General features: G+C 36.6%; 1 protein-coding gene across 1 annotated transcript in view; it reads left to right on the top strand.

The window, feature by feature from the left end:
* The window catches only part of COG5 (component of oligomeric golgi complex 5), a 272,387-nt gene that overhangs the window by 133,840 nt on the left and 116,815 nt on the right, over window positions 1–21,732 (top strand). Inside the window, exon 8 of the mRNA XM_061165241.1 lies at window positions 11,420–11,585. Within this exon, the coding sequence (XP_061021224.1) occupies window positions 11,420–11,585 (166 nt within the window). The remainder of the gene's footprint in view (window positions 1–11,419; window positions 11,586–21,732) is intronic.

Below are 21,732 nucleotides of genomic sequence, written 5' to 3'. Positions count from 1 at the left end.
TCATTGTCACAAGATAGCTGTCACACTGCAGGCATTAATCCATGTTCACAGTGTGGAGACGGAGCAGTGTCAATTGCCAGCCCAAAGGCATGTTACAGAATCCTTTTTCAAAATTGCCTCAGCAGACGTATTGTTATGTCTCATTGACCAGATAGGTCTCACAGTCACCCCAAGTGTCAGGAGGACTATGAAAACAAGACCTGACAAAGAGGAACAAAATTGTCAATGTTGGCTTAAGCTACTCATGAAGTGTGTGCACGTTGACGTCCATGGAGAAAATTAGGTTTTAATAATAAGAAAGAAGGAGGGAAAGAATTTTTAGGGAATACCTAATAATGGCTGCCATAAATATATTTGGTAAAATAAGGAATGACTAAAATTATTATATTGTATTGCTTTATTTAAAAGTAAGCCACATATGCACATTTAAGTTAAAAATTTGTGTTTGAGTAAGATTTGGGTGCTTGCAATATTAATGTTTCATGATTACTTTTGTTTTCCTATAAAATTCATTTTATTATTGAACACATTTTTAGTGTCCTTGAAATATTATTTGCTATTATTTAATGTGATGAGAATCTTTTTCTGAGTACTGGCATCACTGTAAAACTTTTACTTAATGCCAAACTATAATTAGTGTGGACTGTGCACTCCAGATTCATTTGATAAAAAAATCTGAAAGTTAAAAGGACCTTATTGATCTTTTTTACCTTCTCCATTTTTTAAGGCCCTCTCTGTGTTATTCTTTTTTGCAGAACCTTCCTCTTCCAGTGCATGTTCACTTTCATTCTTTTTTCTCCTTTTTCTTCTTATTCTTATTTTCCCCAGTCCTTTTTCCCTGCTGCTTCTCAAAAAGGGCTAGAATAAAGTTGATTTTTGGTTGATAAGGTCATACTGCACTATTAAGTGTTCTTCTTAGTTTCTTAATTTCATTTGGGTTATGCACTGTTGACTGCTGATTGTTAACAGGTTCTGAAATAATTATATTAGGTTAGTTGAGAAGTACATATCAAGCATTAGTGGACTGCATGCTACTGAATCAGAAAAGCCTCTGGTAAGCTCTGGATCACAACCGAGATAGTTAATATAATTCTTGCCTTTAAATTGCATTATTTAATGTGATTCTCTCTTCCTTCAATACTTGTAATCTCCCTTGGGGCTCCATTAAGTCTTCAGTGTTATAGACATAGCTTCAAAAAAGTATCCAATGTATGTATCATGTTAGGGTATAGAGATATTATAAATTGCTATAAATATTTTGACCTGCTGGCTATACACTTATTATGTATAAAGTGTTGTGAATTTATTAACACTAGTCTTGAGAAAATATTTGGATTTTAGAATTCCTCAGTTATTGTGCATGATTAAGTTGCTGTGCTTTTTACTGTATTAAATTTACCTGAAAACTAGCCTACTTCTATTAAATATGTATTCTACTGAAGGAGTGGTTTAAAGAATTATCTGCTTAGCGATAAAAATTCTTAAATTTGTATCCTTTCTATGCTACAAAAAACAAAATTATAAACTTTTTTTTTTCAGCAGTAAGGATTTGCTATATAGTGGAAGATACTTGTTCTTTAAATTTTTGCTTGAACTGGCTTTGCATTTTTCTCACTATAACACTAAACACATTTTTCTTTCTGTGTTTTTCAGAGACTGGGGACATGTAGATAATTTCCCTCCCCACCTTTCTCCATCACTCCCCCTTTCAAATGTGATTCTGGGAGTTTTTATTTTTGTCTTATTTTAGTTAAGCATGAGATGGCTTATTAATGAAACTTTGAGGAAATCCTGTAGTCCTGAAACCACACTAATAACCAAAACAGAATAGCAGCAGGAAATTTTATTTTCTTTATTTGTCCTTTTCCTTCCCTTGGCTGATTGTATTTTTTTATATATTAAACCTGTGGCTGAGACAGTAAAGAATCTGCCTGCATTGTGGGATGCCTGGGTTCGATCTGATCTCTGGGCTGGAAAGATCCCCTGAAGGAGGGCATGGCAACCCACTCCAGTGTTCTTGCCTGGAGAATCCCCATGGACAGAGGAGCCTGGCAGGCTACAGTCCACGGGGTCGCCAAGAGTCAGACACTACCGAGTAACTAAACACATCTATTAATTATATGAAACCTAAAGAAAGAGAAGTTAACTGCTAAAGAGTTAGTTCATTAGGGAAAAAAGTAAAATGTGATGGTTAGTCTTTTTGGCACAAGGATTATTTGATCCTTGCAGAGTGAAATCCTGGTCTTGAACATTTATATGATTTTTCCATTTTGTTTTGAGTTAAATAAAGCTCTGTCACCTTTTCCATTTCTAATTTCAGTTGTATGAAGCTTTTAAAATCCTGTTGTACTTTTGATTTAATACTGTATTTATGTTCACAGAGGTCACCTCGTATTATCTATAGTTTAGTTAACATGAGAAAGTCGCTTGCTATTTTATGGCACAATCTTTGCAGCAGTCTTGCTATCTCTCCATTCCATTAGCTCAGCACCAGCTGTTACTTTGGTTACAACGTTCCTGTTTTGGCAAGCTTTTTAGGGATCCTAAACAACTATGCTTCTTTTCTGATAGTATTCTTGTGGGTTTTTTTTTTTCTCCCATGTAATGCTATGGAGATGTTGAAAAAGAAAGAAAAAAACTTACATCATATGTATTCGTTTCCAAAGCGGAAGAAATAATTTTAGTTTAATAAGAAAATGCCATCTTCTGAAATGTTTCTGAAAAGGTAAAAATCTGTTTTGATCTACTTCTGAAATAGATCTACTTTATTATATTGTCTTTCAACTCATTTTGTATTACAGTTTATGAAGTTGGAAAATTTCATACATGGTTAAGTGATTTATTGAAGGTCACATTGACAATTTGTAGAAAATTACTCTTAGAATATTGACTCTCATTTAAAAGAGAAGACATTGTCTATTAGGTTGGTGCAAAAGTAATTGCAATTTTGTGGTTGTTGAACTTGGCCACTTGATATTGGAGTACATTCTTAGATAAATATGGTTATGCTATTTATCATTTTAATGTGCATTTCTCACTTTGTTTTTTGCTCATGACTTATTATTTGCTATTTATTTTATATTTATTTTAGACTATTAGAAATGAGGTTAGACAAAAAGCAAATTCGAGCATTTTTTTTTTTTTTTGACTTCAAAATGGATCGTAAAGAATCAGAGACAACTTATAACATCAGCAGTGCATTTAGCCCAGGAATTGCTAACAAATGTACAGCGCAGTGGTTGTTCAAGAACTTTTGCAAAGAAAGGGAAAGCCTTGACAATGAGGAGTGTAGTTGCTGGCCATCAGAAGTTGACAGTGGCCAACTGAGAGCCATCATTGAAGCTGATCCTCTTACCACTACATGAGAAATTGCCTAAGAACTCAATGTCCACAATTCTATGATCATTTGGCATTTGAAGCAAATTGGAAAGGTGAAAAAACTTGGTAAGTGGGTGCCTCTTGAGCTGACCAGAAATCAAAAAAATCATTATTTAAAGGTGTCATCTTCTCTTATTGTGTGCAACAACAGCGAACCATTTCTTGATCAGGTTGTGAAGTGTGATGAAAAGTGGATTTTATGTAACAGTCATCAATGACCAGCTTAGTGGTTGGGGAGAGAAGAAGCTCCAAAGCACTTCCCAAAGCCAAAATTGTACCAAAAAAAGGTCATGGACACTGTTTGGTGGTTTGCTGCCTGTCTGATCCACTATAACTTTCTAAATCGTGGAGAAACCATTACATCTGAGAAATATGCTCTGCAGATGGATGAGATGCATTGAATGTGGCAACACGTGCAGATGGCATTGGTCAGCAGAAAGGGCATGATTCTTCTGCATGACAGTGCCTGGCCATATGTCACATGACACTTCAAACATTGAATGAATTGGGCAATGAAGTTTTGACTCATCTGCCATATATACCTGATCACTTCTTCAAGCATCTTGACAACTTCTTGCAGGGAAAACACTTCCACAACCAGCAGGAGACAAAATACTTTCCAAGAGTTCATCGAGTCCTGAAGCATGGATTTTTATACTACAGGAATAAACCAACTTATTTCTCATTGGCAAAAATGTGTTGATTAATAAAGATATGTTTGAGCCTAGTTTTAATGATTTAAAACTCACGGTCCAAAACTGCAATTACTTTTGTACCTAATAGGAGATACTCCTCCTTGTCAGTAGTTTATTTCTTTCTAGAAAGCATGGTATTTTTCAAATGTGTTCATTTTATTTTGAGATCTCTTATAAATGCCAAAAAACTGGTATATCTGGAGGTCTAGAGTCAGGTGGCGACAGGGTGAGCTGTGGAAGAGTATAGAATAGGAAGTGAAGGGACTGAGGGCCAAAATTGGCCTGCTAGTAAGCCACTTTGGATCTGTCTTCTTAGTACCTTAGTTACCTAACTGTAAAATGAGCTTTGTAATATTTATTCTACTTATGTTATGTTGACAAAAGAAAATAAGTGGATACGGAGACCATTTTAAACATTACTACCTTTAAACATTACTAGGGGAGAAGGCATCTTCATGTAGTATACTGTTTCCACAGATCAGGGTGGAACCTGGCAATGAATGAATATAGACCTCCTAAGAAATACCAGGAATGGGTCTGATTTTGTAAAGAGGGATTTGGGTAGGTGGTGTAAGGAAACAGAGAAGTCCTAGAGCTAATCTTGGAACATTGGGAAAATGGGCCCAAAGAATAGGCAGCTCCGAGATGAGCAGTGAATTGTTCATGTTGTGTTTGCACAGTTTGCCTATGGGATGAGAAAGTGTTCTATTAAGAACAGTTTATGATTTTACTGATTTCAGCTTTGTTGAAGTTGGATTTGCAGCAGAGCATGGGGAGCCAGGTGAGTGTGGCAAGTAGTTAACTGTTTGCCGCTGAATTTAAACTATCAAACTTCACAGAGAACACAGTGGCCCTGGGTACTAGGAAAGAAGGAATTTTTTTATGAGCAATTTTCAGGGAAACTTGAAACTTGAGGATATTGTATGAAAGCAAGGTTGGCTAACCTGCTTATTTGTACAGAAAGATAACAGAGGTGCTGATTTCCAAACACTGTAGGTTGGTAGCAGTCATGCTGAGGTTTTATCAGTTCCCATTAAAATTCAAAGTGAAAACAAGGCAACTGCTTACTCTGAGAATTTCCCTTTATTTTCCTTGTTATTTAAACAAACTTTCTTTTATAAAGTGATGATAGTAGATAGTAAAGTTTTTTAAAATGTCCTTACTTAGCAAGCAGTGCAGAAGACCCCAGTTCGATTCCTGGATTGGGAAGATCCCCTGGAGAAGGGATAGACTATCCACTCCAGTATTCTTGGGCTTCCTTGGTGGTTCAGCCTGCAATCCGGGAGACCTGGGTTCGATCGCTGGGTTGGGAAGATCTCCTGGAAGAGGGCATGGCAACCCACTGCAGTTTTCTGGCCTGGAGAATTCCATGGACAGAGGAGCCTGGCGGACTATGATCCATGGGATTGCAAAAAGTCTTGGACACAACTAAGCAACTTTCACTTACTTAGTAAAGTAACAGCACTTATTGGCCATTTTCCTTAGTTACTTTCAAATTTTATTTTACTGCTTAAAGAAAGTCTTGGAAGGAAAGTTATGACCAATCTAGATAGTATATTAAAAGGCAGAGACATTACTTTGCCAAAAAGTTTCGTCTAGTCAAGTCTATGGTTTTTCCAGTGGTCATGTATGGATGTGAGTTGGACTGTGAAGAAAGCTGAGTGCCAAAGAATTGATGCTTTTGAACTGTTGTGTTGGAGAAGACTCTTGAGAGTCCCTTGGACAGCAAGGAGATCCAACCAGTCCATCCTGAAGGAGATCAGTCCTGGGTGTTCATTGGAAGGACTGATGTTGAAGCTGAAACTCCAATACTTTGGCCACCTCATGCTAAGAGTTGACTCATTGGAAAAGACTCTGATGCTGGGAAAGATTGAGGGCAGGAGGAGAAGGGAACCACAGAGGATGAGATGGTTGGATGGCATCACTGACACAATGCACATGGGTTTGTGTGGACTCCAGGACTTGGTGATGGACAGGGAGGCCTGGCGTGCTGCGATTCATGGGGTCGCAAAGAGTCGGACACGACTGAGTGACTGAACTGAACCGAACCGAAGGAAAGTCAGACTTTAGTTGGTACTAAATTTATTTGCAGTTATTTGCAAATAACTGTTATTTGGAAAAAGCATGAACTTTAAAATCCATACGTTTTAATGTTTGAGTCCCTGCTCTGCCATTTATTCTTTGTTATCTTGGAGCTTCTGCTGACTTCTCTACTCCTCAGTTTCCCTCTCTTTCAGTAGGGAACAGTACAGCTACTTTGAATGTTTTGTTGGAGAGGATTAGATCTCACATGTGTAAAAGCCCCTAAAATAATGCTTGGTTCATAATAAGACCTTACTGGATGACTGCAGTAGAAAAATTAGATTTATCATAATTATCCAGATTCCTTGGCCTCATTCCTAAACCTATCAAATTAGCGTATCTGAAGTTGAGATCCAAGCATATGCGTATTTAAATTCCAGTGAAATACACCTAAAATGAAATCGATTACCATCAGCGTTCAGTAGCATCAGGTATGTTCATGTTAGTTCATGTCACATATCCAGTCTCCAGAAGTCTCACTGGACTGAAACTGTGTCTATTTGACAACTCTTATCCCTCTCTATCCCTGAGTCCCTGGTAACCACTGTTCTACTGTCTATGAATTTGTCTGTATATGTACAGTCTTCATATCAGTTCAGTTCAGTTCAGTCGCTCAGTCATGTCCGACTCTTTGCGACCCCATGAGTCGCAGCACGCCAGGCCTCCCTGTCCATCACCAACTCCCAGAGTCTACTCAAACTCACGTCCATCAAGTCGGTGATGCCATCCAGCCATCTCATCCTCTGTCATCCCCTTCTCCTCCTGCCCCCATTCCCTCCCAGCATCAGGGTCTTTTCCAATGAGTCAACTCTTTGCATGAGGTGGCCAAAGTATTGGAGTTTCAGCTTCAGTATCAGTCCTTCCAATGAACACCCAGGGCTGATCTCCTTTAGGATGGACTGGTTGGATCTCCTTGCAGTCCAAGGGTCTCTCAAGAGTCTTCTCCAATACCACAGTTCAAAAGCATCAATTCTTCGGAGCTCAGCTTTCTTCAGAGTCCCAACTCTCACATCCATACATGACCACCGGAGAAACTATAGCTTTGACTAGACGGACCTTTGTTGGCAATGTAATGTCTCTGCTTTTTATATAAATAATATGTAAATAATATTATCTTCATAATATGTCCACACAGTACTTTTTTGTGACTGGTTTATTTTGCATAGCTTGATATGTTCACCCATGTGGTAGCATGTGACAGGATTTCTTTTTAAGACTGAATATTATTTCATTATCTGAATAACACATTTTCTTCATCCATTCAGTGGACACGTGGGTTGGAAGCATGTGCATTTTTTTCCCTGATGCTCTTAACCCTCTTATTTTAGACTGTATGGTGAAAATGTAATTAACAGAAAAGTACATACCTCATAAGAGTACAGCTCAATGAATTTTTCACAAAGCGAACAAACATACATAACCAGCATTCAGATTAAAAAAATGAAAACTTACCAGCAATCTCAGGTCTTCCTTATGTGTCCCTTTTTAGTCAACAAGCTCCCTCAGGTAGTTCTTTTATGTACCAAAAGTTTGAGATTGACTGATAGGGGCACCTGCATTGGTTTAGGTATTTGTGTAGTTATCTTACCTATCAGATATTATATTAGTCGATTTAATTTCCACAGTGTGCTCATTCACAGACTTTTGTATGTGCTATTCCTCTGCTTGGAGTGGTTTTCCTTTTGCTTTCCTGACGACTCCTTCTGTAAATCTTCGACTCCTCCTCATCTCCGGCTCCCAACACCTTCCCATGACAACTTCACTTTGGGTCTTGGCTGGGCCTTCTTCCTTTAAGGAGAATTTCCTGACTTCTGTATCCCTCTTTCCCTCCCCAATTCTAAGTTAATCACCTCTCCTATTAAACTATCCATTTCTCCCCTAATTTATCATGGTACATTCTAATTGCTGCTTTAATTGTCTTTATCGCCCATCAGACCATAGATATTGAAAGGACAGACGGTCCAGTGTTTGCTTCAGTTTTTTTAAATCCCCAGTACCTTGCCCAATGCTAGCACGAGTAAATGATGTACACTGAATGATCGTACAATCATGTGTTAGTATTGGCAAGGGTACTAGAATTCATCTAGTCCAGTCCCCTCATTTTACAGATTAGGGAACTGAAAGTCTGATGTTTATTACTAATAAGAATCTAGAAAAACCTGCTGATCAAAATATGTGTTATTTGTCTGCGATGAGAGAGAATGATGAGAAAAGAACACTAATGTTTATTATATTTAGGAGGTATTCTTTGCTGGAATCATAGCTAGACAAAATGATTTCATTCCCAGTTTTTCTAATGTTCCAGTTGTTATTCTGCTTAGAGTATTCTATCACCCCATTTCTATTCTTTCACTCTCACCAATTCTGTTCTTTATTCCCTTTGTGATTAAAAGTTTCCAACATGCTGTATTTTATTATTTATTACATCAATTTAGCTTGCTACTCAGTCTAGGTTCCTATGATTATTCAGTTCAAAAGTGTTCTCATCTCCAACTGAGAACGCCCTGTTGGCACCTGAGACTCTGCATGTCTCACAGTGAGCCCTTCATTAACAACAGCCGTTCAGCCTCTCATCCCACCACTTCTCCACCCACTTGCCCAAATGATCTCCTTCTTTTGATTTTCTTTTTTCTTTTTCTGTCCTTTCAGGCCCCCACACTTGAAGAAACTTCCATGTATGGTAGACTCTTCCTTCCCTCTTGTCCATCATAGTCAGTCAGTAGACAGTTTCTTTTCAGTGTTTCAGAATCTCTCCTGTCTGTCCTGTTCTTTGTTTTTCATTGCAACTCCCTAGTCCAATCTATTTTTCCTTCTTTTCTTTTTTAAAAACTATTGCCAGAGCTGATGTAATTATTTTTATTTCCTCAAACATCTTAGATTATGATAATTTTATTACATGAATCATTTTTCTGTTACCAGTAATATTAAATAGAAATTTCACAGAATGCAGTCCAAGGTTGTCAGTGACCAGACCCTTATTTGCCTGTTCAAGGTTATCTTTTTTACCCCCCACATATGCAAAACTTCTGGTAGTAAAATCTATATATCACTCCTTAAGCATACTCGGTAATTTTCCTCTGTCATTTCTCTGTGTATTTGGTTCTTTTTACCAGAAAATCCTCTATCTTTCACATGAACAAATGATTCTCATTTTTCAAAGTCTGGCAGAGTCATCTAGTCAAGTGGTTTCCAAATGTTGGTTCCCAGGTGGCTGCATCTGAAGAGCTTTAAAATATAATAACCAGACCTCAGTCTGATCCAGGTGAATCAGAATTTTAGAGTTGGGATCTTGTTGGCTACATTTTTATTAAAAAAAAAAAAAAGGAACTTCAGCCAGCTTTGGAAATCTATCTATCCTCATCATTTTAAAATTTATGAATTCAGGATACAGAGGGGAGAGCTGAGTTCCTCACGAGTTACTTACATAATTTTTTGAGGAACCCCCATAGTGTTTTTCATAGTGGCTGCACTAATTTACATTCTCAGCAACAGTGCATGAAGGTTCCCCTTTTTCCACATCCTTGCCAACACTTATTTGTTGTCTTTTTGATGATAACCATTCTAATACTAGATGCTTCTTTAGTGTTGCCCTGTACATGTTACTGTTTTGAAAGTTTTTGGTAGTTAATTTTTGGAGTAGAAACTTAAGAAGACCAATTTTGACTAGATCTCTCAAATAAAATAAGACTCCAAATGTTTTCAGTTAACATATGCATATAACTTTCAATGTACATTCTTTGTAAGCTGTTGAAGTTACATAATTATTGTAAGTTACTGAAAACCTGTATGTTGAGAAACTGATAGTTGGATCCTTTGAGGATAATAAAGGCAAAAAGTATAATGTTATAATATGTGTCTATATTCTAGTTTTTAAGGTGAAGATATTCTTTGACATTGGTCAGGTAGTGCTTTCTTAGATTATATAGACTTTTGAATAGTGATAAGGGAAATGTCTTTACAGCTGCCTAATTTTCATCCTTGATATCTACTAAAAGCAAAAGCATGTTTTAATATGAAACAATGTCCATTTGCTACTTGTTCTTATTTAATTACAAAACGATCTAAAATGGGTGTTCACTAACCATGTTTCCTGATCTTGTCTCTAAACTGACCCTACCCTGCTGCTGAGTGTGTGTGTGCTACATATTCTTGCTATCACCAGTAGACTTAAGAAATAACATTTTGTGTTATATATACTCAACAATCAAGAAAATGTTAATGAAATAATCTCACTTTTTAGCTGTGTGCCTTTAATGACAGACGCTGAGTCATAAATGAAAGAGGAATTTTAGCTATTTGGACCTATAACTATGTTGATGTAGATCTACCTCATTTACTTAATGACAAATCCAGCAGCTTATTTATATCACTTTAGACTGAATCTCCTCACCGGTAGTGTTTCTGCTTTCCCCTTGTTGCTTCCCCCTGTCTACTCCAGCCACCACCATGGCCTGATTGCTCTTTCACTAGCTACTGAGCACATTTCCACCTCGGTTCTTTTGTTGATGCCCTTGCCCAGAACTGTATTTCCCTAGATTTCCCAGATCTCTGTTTAAATACTACCTTTGAGATGCATTCTCTGACTCTTCCCTCTATAATAATACACATCATTCTCTATTTTTATTCCCTGCTTTCTTTTTTATAGCATTTATCACTACCTGATACTCTCTTATATTTATTGTTTATATATTTCTCAGTAAATATAAGTTCCATAAGGGCAGAAACTCAACTGGTTTTATTTACTACTATAGTTCTAGCAGATAGAAGCAAGATAGACCCTGTAGTGGGCACTCTATATATATATTCGTAGTTTTGGTGAATGAATGAAGGAAGATAATACAATGAATAGTAGTATCAGTTCACAAGGCTTAGCCCACAGTTTACTCTGCACAATTTATTTCTTTCTAAACAAATATAGGGTTGTTAGTTCTTACATGGCTCTCTTCATAGAGATTAATGGTAAATTTCAAGTAAGCTCCAATAATATAAAAAATTCTTTATTTTGTGATTATCCTTTAAAGGAGGAGGAAAAGGGAAAGGGAGGAAATCATACACATGGTATTTAACTTTGTCTTATAAAATAAGTAATAACTAAAAATAATACTTGTTCCAGATGCATTATTTTTGTTCTTGTTTGTAATAATTAAAAAAACATTATAGTAACTGCTCAAGTACCACTTAGATTTGTAAATTTATATTTATTTTGTTTCTTTTCCTATTTATTTTATCATTTCCCACCCCACCCCACCACCACCTCTTTAAAGAATCCAACCCAGGTCGGAACTGCTCTTCAGGTTTTCCATAATCTTGGAACTTTGAAGGACACTATTACCAGTGTTGTGGATGGATATTGTGCTGCAATAGAAGAAAATATCAACAGTGCATTAGATATCAAAGTTTTGACTCAGCCTTCCCAGTCAGCTGTGAGAGGTATGAATGTGGTTTATATTTAGCTTCATTTATTTATTTATAACTGAAAAGTCCTTTGAATAGTATGTGAAGCATTCAAGTTTCAAAGTAATCTAATGACTCACTTTTTAGTAGACAGAAAATGAGAGAAGAAATTTTGTTTTAGAATTTATTTATAACTTTTGTCTAATCAGTGAGTTGAACTGGCCAATTGGTATATTCAGAACTTCTAGATAAAAACTATAAACTGTGGCTTTATTTAGTTCAGAGGAAACAGATGCAAGGGAAAAAAAGGAACATATTTTTCTTTCTGAAATTCTTATCCTCACATGTACTTCTTATTGAGGCAGAAAATATTTTTTAAGGAAATACAATCTCTATTATACTTTATCTTTCTGGGCATGTATAATGCTGGTACTCAGGAGCAATAACAGCTGAGTGTGGAGATAGGTAGATGCTCATAAAGGTTTGGGAACATTACAACTATATCGAAATCTAAGGAAAACCCAAGCAGGTTGATTCAAGACAACAGTCCCCAACCCTTTTCCTGTAAAACCATGCCTGATGGTGACATTCATGTATATAACACACTTCATAGAGAGGAGAAACTGCATGTTCTGGGTGTCTCTCATTTTCCTAAGCAATCCTAACTTTGCATTTCTCTCCTTAAAATCTTTTGTCTTTCCTGTTAGTATGGATGAACTGTACTTGCTCCTAACAGAGGCAAATACTCTACTTTTGCCTTAGATCCCATCACTCAAAGAAAGACATTGCTTTCATAGATCCCTTCTCTCTACCACATCATCAGTTTTTCATTGTATCTCTTTCGCATCACATACAATCATGCTATTTATTTTCTTCTACTTAAAGACAAACAAATCTGTCTTGTCTCCATTTCTTTCTTCAGTTTTACTGCCTTATTTTATTCAGACTATTGAAAAAATTCCCCAGAGTGTTTTTTAATGCCGATTAAAAAAGTTTTCTCCTCTTCCCGTTTTTGTATTGAACAGGATACTCTAGTATCATAGTTTTCCGTATAAACTTAATAACAGTTCTTGATGCAGAGCTAATACTAAAACATTTTCAGCCATTGATTATTATTTTTATGTTTGCTATATAAACATAACTTTAAATAACAGAGTGTGTCCCTCATAAATAATTTGTACAAGATAAAAAGAGATAAAAGAATCTTTGATCTTAAAGGGATTTTTAAAGGTTAGCCCTAGCCTCTGAATACGTCTGTATTAAGACCATCCCAGGAGAACAGCTTTGAAAAGAAATTGCCAGAGGAGATTCCCCTCTCAGCTTTTCCCAGCAATTATTCTCAGAAAGTTTGATCTAATGTTTAAATTTCCAGAAGGAGTTTAATCTCATTCTCTATTGTGTTGTCAAGAATGGGGGGAAAAAGATGAAAGCAATTATTCACTTGCTGTCTGTCCTAATGTATGCTCCCCTTTTTGGAAAGGATGCAGTGTTTTCCAGTCTTATTGTCATCTGTTGAGGAGTGAATAGCATGATTTAGTGTAGAAATCCTAGTCTTTATTGTTTTTAAAAGAATAATCACTGTTATTTTTAAAGATATTATATTGGCAAGGTTAATATTAATTGCCTAATCTTGTTGGTTCTATTGAGATTATGTACAGCAATGTCATTTTTGTTGGAAATACACATTAAAACCTTCAGGGGTGATAGTGCATCATGTCAGTAACTTATTCCCTAATGATTCAAGAAAAAAATGTTTACTATAGTTTCAAATTTTCTGTATGTTTAAGATTGTTTCAAAATTTAAAAAATAACATTATTATAATTACATGGGAACCTGAAAGTTTGTAATCCACTAAGAAAAAGATAAGTAACTCAGTTGAAAAATAGATAATGAATATGAATAGGCAAATCACAGAAGAACACATCCAATAAACATGAACAGATGTTTAGCGTCTTTTTAGAGGATGTGAACTAATTATTAGAGAAATACAAATGATTCAAGATTCTATTTCTCTGTGAGATTGGCAAAATCTAAGACCAGAACTAAATATCCAATGAGAGCAGAAACTCTTATACTCTGATTGTAGGAGAAGAAAATGTTTCAACCACTTTATTTAGTTTTATCGTACTGATCCTAAGGGTAAAAATGGGTATACCTTATGATCTTATAATTGGCTTTGTAAGAGTATACCCTAAAAAAACTCTGTCACATATGTATAAGAATTTTTATCTTACTGTTATTCATAAGTTAAACAATGAAAACAGTCTCTCTTTCATCGGAAAATGAATAAGCTGGCTTATTTATTAATTAGACTACTATATAATATTTATGGTAATAAATTTATCAATATAGATAATTCTCAGCATCCTTATATGAAAAATCAAGTTGCAGATTTGATTATTTGTATCTTTCAGAATAGAAGTTTTTAATGAAGTCCAGCTTATCAGTTATTTCCTTCATATCATGTCTTTGGTATTGTATCCAGAAAGTCATTGCCATACCCAAGGTCATCTGGGTCTTCTCATATGTTATCTTCTAGGCATGTTACAGTTTTACATTTTTACTTTTAGGTCTGTGATCCATTTTGAGTTAATTTTGGTGAGGTATGTGAGGTCTGTGTCGTCTTGTTGTTCAGTCGCTAAGTCATGTCCAGCTGTTTGCGAGCCCATGAACTGCAGCATGCCAGGGTTTTCTGTTCTTCACTAACTCCCTGAGTTTGCTCAAACTCATGTCCATTGAGTCAGTGATGCCATCCAACCATCTCATCCTCTGTTGCCCTCTTTTCCTCTTGCCCTTAGTCTTTCCCAGCCTCAGGGTCTTTTCCAACGAGTCAGCTCTTTATATCAGGTGGCCAAAGTATTGGAGTTTCAGCTTCAGCATCAATCCTTCCAAAGAATATTCAGGATTGATTTCCTTTAGGATTAACTGGTTTGATCTCTTTGCTGTCCAAGGGACTCTCAAGAGTCTTCTCCAGGACCACAGTTGAAAGCATCAGGTGTTCAGTACTCAGCCTTCTTTATGGTCCAACTCTCACATCCATACTTAACTACTAGAAAAACCATAGTTTTGACTATATGAACCTTTGTCAGTAAAGTGCTTTTTAATACACTGTCTAGTTTTGTCATAGCTTTTCTTCCAAATGATCCAGTGTCTTTTAATTTCGTAACTGCAGTCACTGTTTGCATTGATTTTGGAGCCCAAGAAAATGAAATCTGACACTGTTTCCACATTTTTCCCATCTATTTGCCATAAAGTGATAGGACTGGATGCCATGATCTTAGTTTGTGTCTAGTCTTTGTGTCTAGATTCATTTTTTTGCATGCAGTTATCCTGTTATTCCAACATCATTTGTTGAAGATTCTTCCTTTGCCTAATTTATTGCCTTTGCTTCTTTGTAAAAGGGCATTTTGACTGTCTTTATGTGGGTATATTTGTGAACTCACTGTTCTGTTGCATTGATCTATTTGTCTCTTCTTTTGCCAATACCACCTCATTGTGTTGATTATTGAAGCTTTATAGACTGTCTTGAAGTTGGCTAGTCAGTCTTCCAACTTTGTTCTTTTTCTTCAATATTGTGTTAGCTGTTTTGATTCTTTTTCCTCTCTATATAAACTTTAGAATCAGTTTGTTGATACAAGAAAATGTTTTTTCTAGAATTCGGATTTTGATTGCATTGAATCTATAGATCCAATTGGAAAGAACTGACATCTTCACAATATTGATTCTCCAGTCTATGAACATGGAATATCTCTCTATATATTTAGTTCCTCTTTGATTTTTATCATCAGAGTTCTCTAGTTTTCCTCATACAGTTTTTGTCTGTATTTTGTTAGGTTTATTTATACCTAGGTATTTCGTTTGGAACGGGGAGTAATGTAAATGGTATTTTGTTATCAAATTCAAGTTCCCCTTGTTCATTGTTGGTATATATGAAAACAGTTGACTTATATTTATGAATCTTGTCTCTTACAACCTTGGTATAATAATTGATTAATTCCAGGATGTCTTTGGCCTATTCTTCCTGAGTCTTTCAATCCCAGTTGATTATAGTATAAAATTCTTTTTAAGCATTCTTGGGTTTTAATTGCTAATATTTTGTTGAGTTTTACATCTGTGTTCATTAGGTAGTGGTCTCTAGTTTTATTTTTTTGTAATATCTTTATTGTCTAGAATAACAGTTCACCGTCTTGTCATTTCCTACTACTTTTGGAGTGCTTCTTGCCTCAAATTTTGAACCATTCTAGAGCTTATTGTGATTCTCAGTAAAGCCATTCAGACAGTTTTTTGTGGAAACCTTACATTCTTTTCTTTCTTTCCTCTTTCACCTCATTTTATCTCTCATAGTTTTCCTACCTTGTTGTTGTAGAGTTGCAAAGTCACATCCAGCTCTTTGCCACCTCATGGACTGTAGCTTGCCAGGCTCCTCTGTTCTCCACTATCTGTTGGAGTTTGCTCAGATTTGTGTCCATTGAGTCTGTGATGCTATTTAACCATCTCATCCTCTGCTGCCTCCTTCTCCTTTTGTCTTCAGTCTTTGCCAGCATCAGGATATTTTCCAGTGATCGGCTCTTCACATCATGTGGCCAAATTATTGGAGCTTCAGCAGTAGTTTTTCCAATTAATATTCAGGATTGATTTCCTTTAGGATTGACTGGTTTGGTCTCCTTGCAGTCTGAGGGATTCTCAAGAGTCTTCTCCAGCCACAATTTGAAAGTGTCAATTCTTCAGCACTCAGTCTTCATGATCCAACTCTCATATCTGTACATGATTGCTGGAGAAACCATAGCTTTGACTATACAGACCTTTGTCAGCAAAGTGATGTCTGCGTTTTAATATGCCATCTAGATTTGTCATAGCTTTACTTCCAAGGTGCAAGCATCTTTTAATTTCATGGTTACAGTCACTGTCCACTGTGATTTTGGAGCCCAGGAAAAGAAAATCTGATACTGCTTTCACTTTTTCCTCATCTATTTGCCATGAAGTGATGGGATCAGGGCTTTCTTGGTGACTTAGATGGGAAAGAATACACCTGCAGTGTAGGAGACCTGGGTTCTATCCCTTGGCTGGGAAAATCCCCTGGAGAAGAGAATGGAAACCCACCCCAGTATTCCTGCCTGGGAAATCCCATGGACAGAGGAGCCTGGTAGGCTACCGTCCACAGGATTGCAAAGAGTCAGATACGACTGAATGACTAACACTTATTGACTTACTGATGGGACCGGATGCCATGATCTTAGTTTTTTTAATGTTGAATCTTAAGCCAGATTTTTCACTCTCCTCTGTCACCCTTATCAAGAGGCTTTTTAGTTCCTCTTCACTTTCTGCCATTAGAGTGATATCATCTGCATATCTGAGGTTGTTGATATTTTTCCTGACAATCTTGATTCCAGCTTGTGTTTCGTCCAGCCTGGCACTATGCATAGTGTACTCTGCATGTAAGTTAAATTAGCAGAGTGACAGTATACAGCCTTGTATTTATTCCTTCCCCAATTTTGAACTAATGCATCGTTCCATGTCTACTTCTAACTTTGCTTCTTCACCCACATACAGATTTCTCAGGAGACAGGTAAAGTGTCTGCTACTCTCATCTCTTTAAGAATTTTCTGAAGTTTGTTGTGGTCCCACAGTCAGCATTTCATAGTCAGTGAAGCAGAAGTAGATGTTTTTCTGGAATTCCCTTGGTTTCTTCATGATCCAGCAGATGTTGTCAATTTGATCTCTGGTTCCCCTGCCTCTTCAAAACCCAGCTTGTACATCTGGAATATTTTGGTTCACATACTGTTGAAGCCTAGCTTGGAGGATTTTGAGCATAACGTTGCTAGCATGTGAAAGGAGGGCAATAGTATGGTAGTTTGAACATTCATTGACATTGCTCTTGTTTGGGATTAGAATGAAAACTGACCTTTTTCAGTCCTGTGGCCACTGCTAAGTTTTCCAAATTTGCTGACATATAGAGTACAGTACTTTAACAGTATCATCTTTTAGAATTTTAAATAGCTCAGTTTCCTTATGCTAGAGGGCTAGTTCTTTTTTAAATTAATTAGTTTATATTAATTGGAGGATAATTGCTACATTGTGATGGTTTTCGCCATGTATCAACATGAATTGGCCACAGGTATACATCTGTCCCCCGAATCTGAACCGCTCTCCCATGTCGCTCCCAACCCTATATCTCTAGGTTGTCCCAGAGCACTGGCTTTGGGTGCCCTGCTTTATGCATAATTCTCATACACTGTAAATGTCATTTTATAATGGTTTCTCCTTCTGCTTTTCTCTCTTCACCATTCTGCAACATTGAACATTTTTCTGGCTTCTCTCCTGGCCCATCTATGTCTGTCCCTTTTCACTGTAAGCAGAGAATCAGTGGATAGCTTATCTAAATTCTTACAGTTGATTTTAGGAGCAGATTGTTCCTTGCTAATGATCTAGGATATCAGCTATCTGCTTCCTTGTTCATTTTGATTTATCTATAGCATTTGGCATATATGCTTCATAATCTTAAGTTTGAAGTTTTTAATGGATTTTTTTGTACCTTTGAAATTGACATTTTCTTTTCTACTGTTTTTTTTCTTCTTTCCATTGCCCTTTAAGGGACAAAGGCAAGAAAATGATTTTATTCCATTAACTAGAAGTTACTCAAGTATTGTTTCTTTGAGTACCTCTTAGTTTCTTCTATCACATTAATAAAACTTAGTTTAAAACACTCAATTTTGTTTTTTGAGGTTCATAAAGCTAGTGGATAATGGCATTAGTTTTTTGTTTTAGTTATTCTTGCTCCCTTTATGCTGCTATTCTATGTTTAGTTGATTATTTTTTATTATGTTTATTTCTTCAGCAAGATGTATTTAGTGTATGAGGATAAAAGTCCTTAAGTATTAAACTATAAACAAGAAAAATGAAGCCACTCGAACTAATAGAAGCAATGACTGTGATCTTAGCTTTTTTGGTGCCTCAGTTCTTCCAAATAATTGCTAGCAGAAAATAATACCTTTTTGTATTTCTGCTCTTACCTATTGTAAGAGTAGTGGGTTGATGCATTCCATAATTCTTTATAATAAAACAAAACTATACATATTCCAGTAATTTGATTAATATTTTCTAAGGCACTGCATGCCTTTTCCTCACTGTTATAAGTTCATTCTTTATGTAACATCTAAGATAATTGCATATTGTTTCAGTATTACCTCTCCAGTTCATGTACACCTTTACTTAATATTCTTTGTAGAACACTGCAAATAATTTGAAAAATTAAATAGACCTAGATTTTGAACAGGAGTATTCATATTTTAAACTCCTAAATGTTTCTCTTTGTTACTGTTTTCCACTATTATCAGAGTAAAAAAATAATAACATCTCTTTACTAAAGGAGCATGTAGGTAATTCCCTGGTGGTCTAGTGTTTAGGACTTAGAAGTTCCATTGCTAGGGCCTGGGTTCAATCCCTGTTCAGGGAACTAAGATCTCACAAGCCACAGGGCACGGCAAAGAAGAAAAAAAAAAAGGAGCATGTAGTTCTTTCCTAAACTTGAAATTGTTGAGAAACTACAGTGAAAAGCTTACAAACATAACCTCTGGTTTTCTTGATTCTTGCCCTCTGTAAAAGTAGGATAGACTCTCACCATTGATGGGCTCTTGTACTACCTTGTCTTTAAGCTTAGCTTGAATTGAAATGTATGCTATTTACTTTGAGGTTAAAATCCTCAGTTTATGTTGAGACATTCTAACATGTGCAAAGAGCCATGCATGTATATCATATCCAGTAACATTCTTAGGCATCAGCCTTAAGAAATTTCACACTGATACATTAATATTATTTTGTATCTAATCCACATTCAGTATTTTTAAGTTATTTCCATAAAATATTCTTAATGGCTGTTTCCCCTCCCAGCTGGAACCAATTAACCATTATGCTATTCCATTGGTTGTCTTGTTTCTACTCTGCTTTAATAAAAAAAAAAAAAGCATTATCTCTTTTATCTTTTATGGCATTAACATGTTCAGCAAACCCCACACTCAGAATTTGTCTGTTTGTTTCTTCATTATTACATTCAAGGTAAAAAACTGGTAAGATGATGTGTATTTCCCATTACATCATATCAGGAAGCACCAGAATTATGTCAGTCTGTCTCATTGTTGCTTGTTTGTTATTATAGTGTATGCCAGATGCTGCTTGTAAAAGTACTCTTTTCTTAATAATTAGTGAGTAACTTTGGGTGCATACTTTGCACCATGTGAAATATCCTGTTCCCCATAACATTTTACCCACTGATAATCATTCCCTCATTTCATTATTTTACTAGTTGGTATTTGCAAAAGAGTGATTTTTTTCCATAACATTATCATTTCTTTTGCACTTATTAACTGACAGTCTTCTTTAAACAGCAGTTCCCACCCCTTTTAAACATTTGAGTTTTTAACTCTGAGCTCAGGGAATATTTTTTTAAATCAATGTTTTAGAAACTGTTATCATTGGTATTATTTTGACTCACCAGATACTCTCAGATTTGTTTTGTGGAAGCTTCCTAATCTCCGTTGGTCTTTAAACACTTATTTGCTCTCTGGCCCATTGTGCTCCAGGTTGACCTTCTATTTTCACTGCTTTGGGTACAGAATTGCTTTTTTATTCAACAAGTCTTGTATTCTTTTATTGAGGATTGTTGCATAGGGATGAGAATTTGAGTCTCAGACATGTTCATTTCTAGTGAGGAGTTGTCTTACCTCTCTCCTTTACTGAGCAGCAGTAGGAAAGACCTCTAATCCCGATTACACACCTGTCTTTGTTCTGTTTATGGAGAGAATCTTCATTTGCACCATCCTAAAATACATCTAGTTTCATTATTGCTATGAAGCAACACAGTTCATTTCAGTTCAGTCACTTAGTTGTGTCCAACTCTTTGCGACCCTGGGAACTGCAGAACGCCAGGCCTCCCTGTCCATCACCAACTCCCGGAGTTTACCCAAACTCATGTACATCAAGTTAATGATGCCATACAACCACCTCATCCTCTGTCGTCCCCCTCTCCTCCTGCCCTCAATCTTTCCCAGCATCATGGTCCTTTCAAATGAGCCAGCTTTTCACATCAGGTGGCCAAAGTATTGGAGTTTCAGCTTCAGCATCAGTCCTTCCAGTGACCACCCAGGACTGATCTCCTTTAGGATGGACTGGTTGGATCTCCTTGCGGTCCAAGGGACTCTCAAGAGTCTTCTCCAACACCACAGTTCAAAAGCATCAATTCTTCAGCGCTCAGCTTTCTTAACAGTCCACCTCTCACATCCACACATGACTACTGGAAAAACCATAGCCTTGACTAGACAGACCTTTGCTGGCAAAGTAATGTCTCTGCTTTTTAATATGCTGTCTAGGTTGGTCATAACTTTCCTACCAAGAAGTAAGTGTCTTGTAATTTCATGGCCGCAGACACCATCTGCATTGATTTGGGAGCCCCCAAAAATAAATTAGCCACTGTTTCCATTGTTTCCCCATCTATTCCCCATGAAGTGATGGGACCAGATGCCATGATCTTAGTTTTCTGAATGTTGAGCTTTAAGCCAACTTTTTCACTCTCCTCTTTCACTTTCATCAAGAGGCTCTTTAGTTCCTCTTCACTTTCTGTCATAAGGGTGGTGTCATCTGCATATCTGAGGTTATTGATATTTCTCCCAGCAGTCTTGATTCCAACTTGTGTTTCCTCCAGCCCAGCGTTTCTCATGATGTACTCTGCATATAAGTTAAATAAGCAGGGTGACAATATACACAGACTTGATGTACTCCTTTTCCTACTTGGAACCAGTCGTTGTTCCATGTCCAGTTCTAACTGTTGCTTCCTGACCTGCATACAGGTTTCTCAAGAGGCAGGTCAAGTGGTCTGGTATTCCCATCTCTTTCAGAATTTTCTACAATTTATTGTGATCCACACAGTCAAAGGCTTTGGCATAGTCAATAAAGCAGATATAGATGTTTTCTGGAACTCTCTTGCTTTGTCGATGATCCAGTGGATGTTGGCAGTTTGATCTCTGGTTCCTCTGCCTTTTCTAAATCCACCTTGTACATCTGGAAATTCACGGTTCATGTATTGTGGAAGCCTGGCTTAGAGAATTTTGAGCATTACTTTACTAGCGTGTGGGATGAGTGCAATTGTGCATTAGTTTAAGCATTCTTTGGCATTGCCTTTCTTTGGCATTG

This window comes from Dama dama, chromosome 18 (assembly GCF_033118175.1).
Source record: "Dama dama isolate Ldn47 chromosome 18, ASM3311817v1, whole genome shotgun sequence".
Taxonomy (NCBI): Eukaryota; Metazoa; Chordata; class Mammalia; order Artiodactyla; family Cervidae; genus Dama; species Dama dama.
Note: the sequence above shows the minus strand (reverse complement) of the source record. Positions and strands in the feature narration are given on the sequence as shown.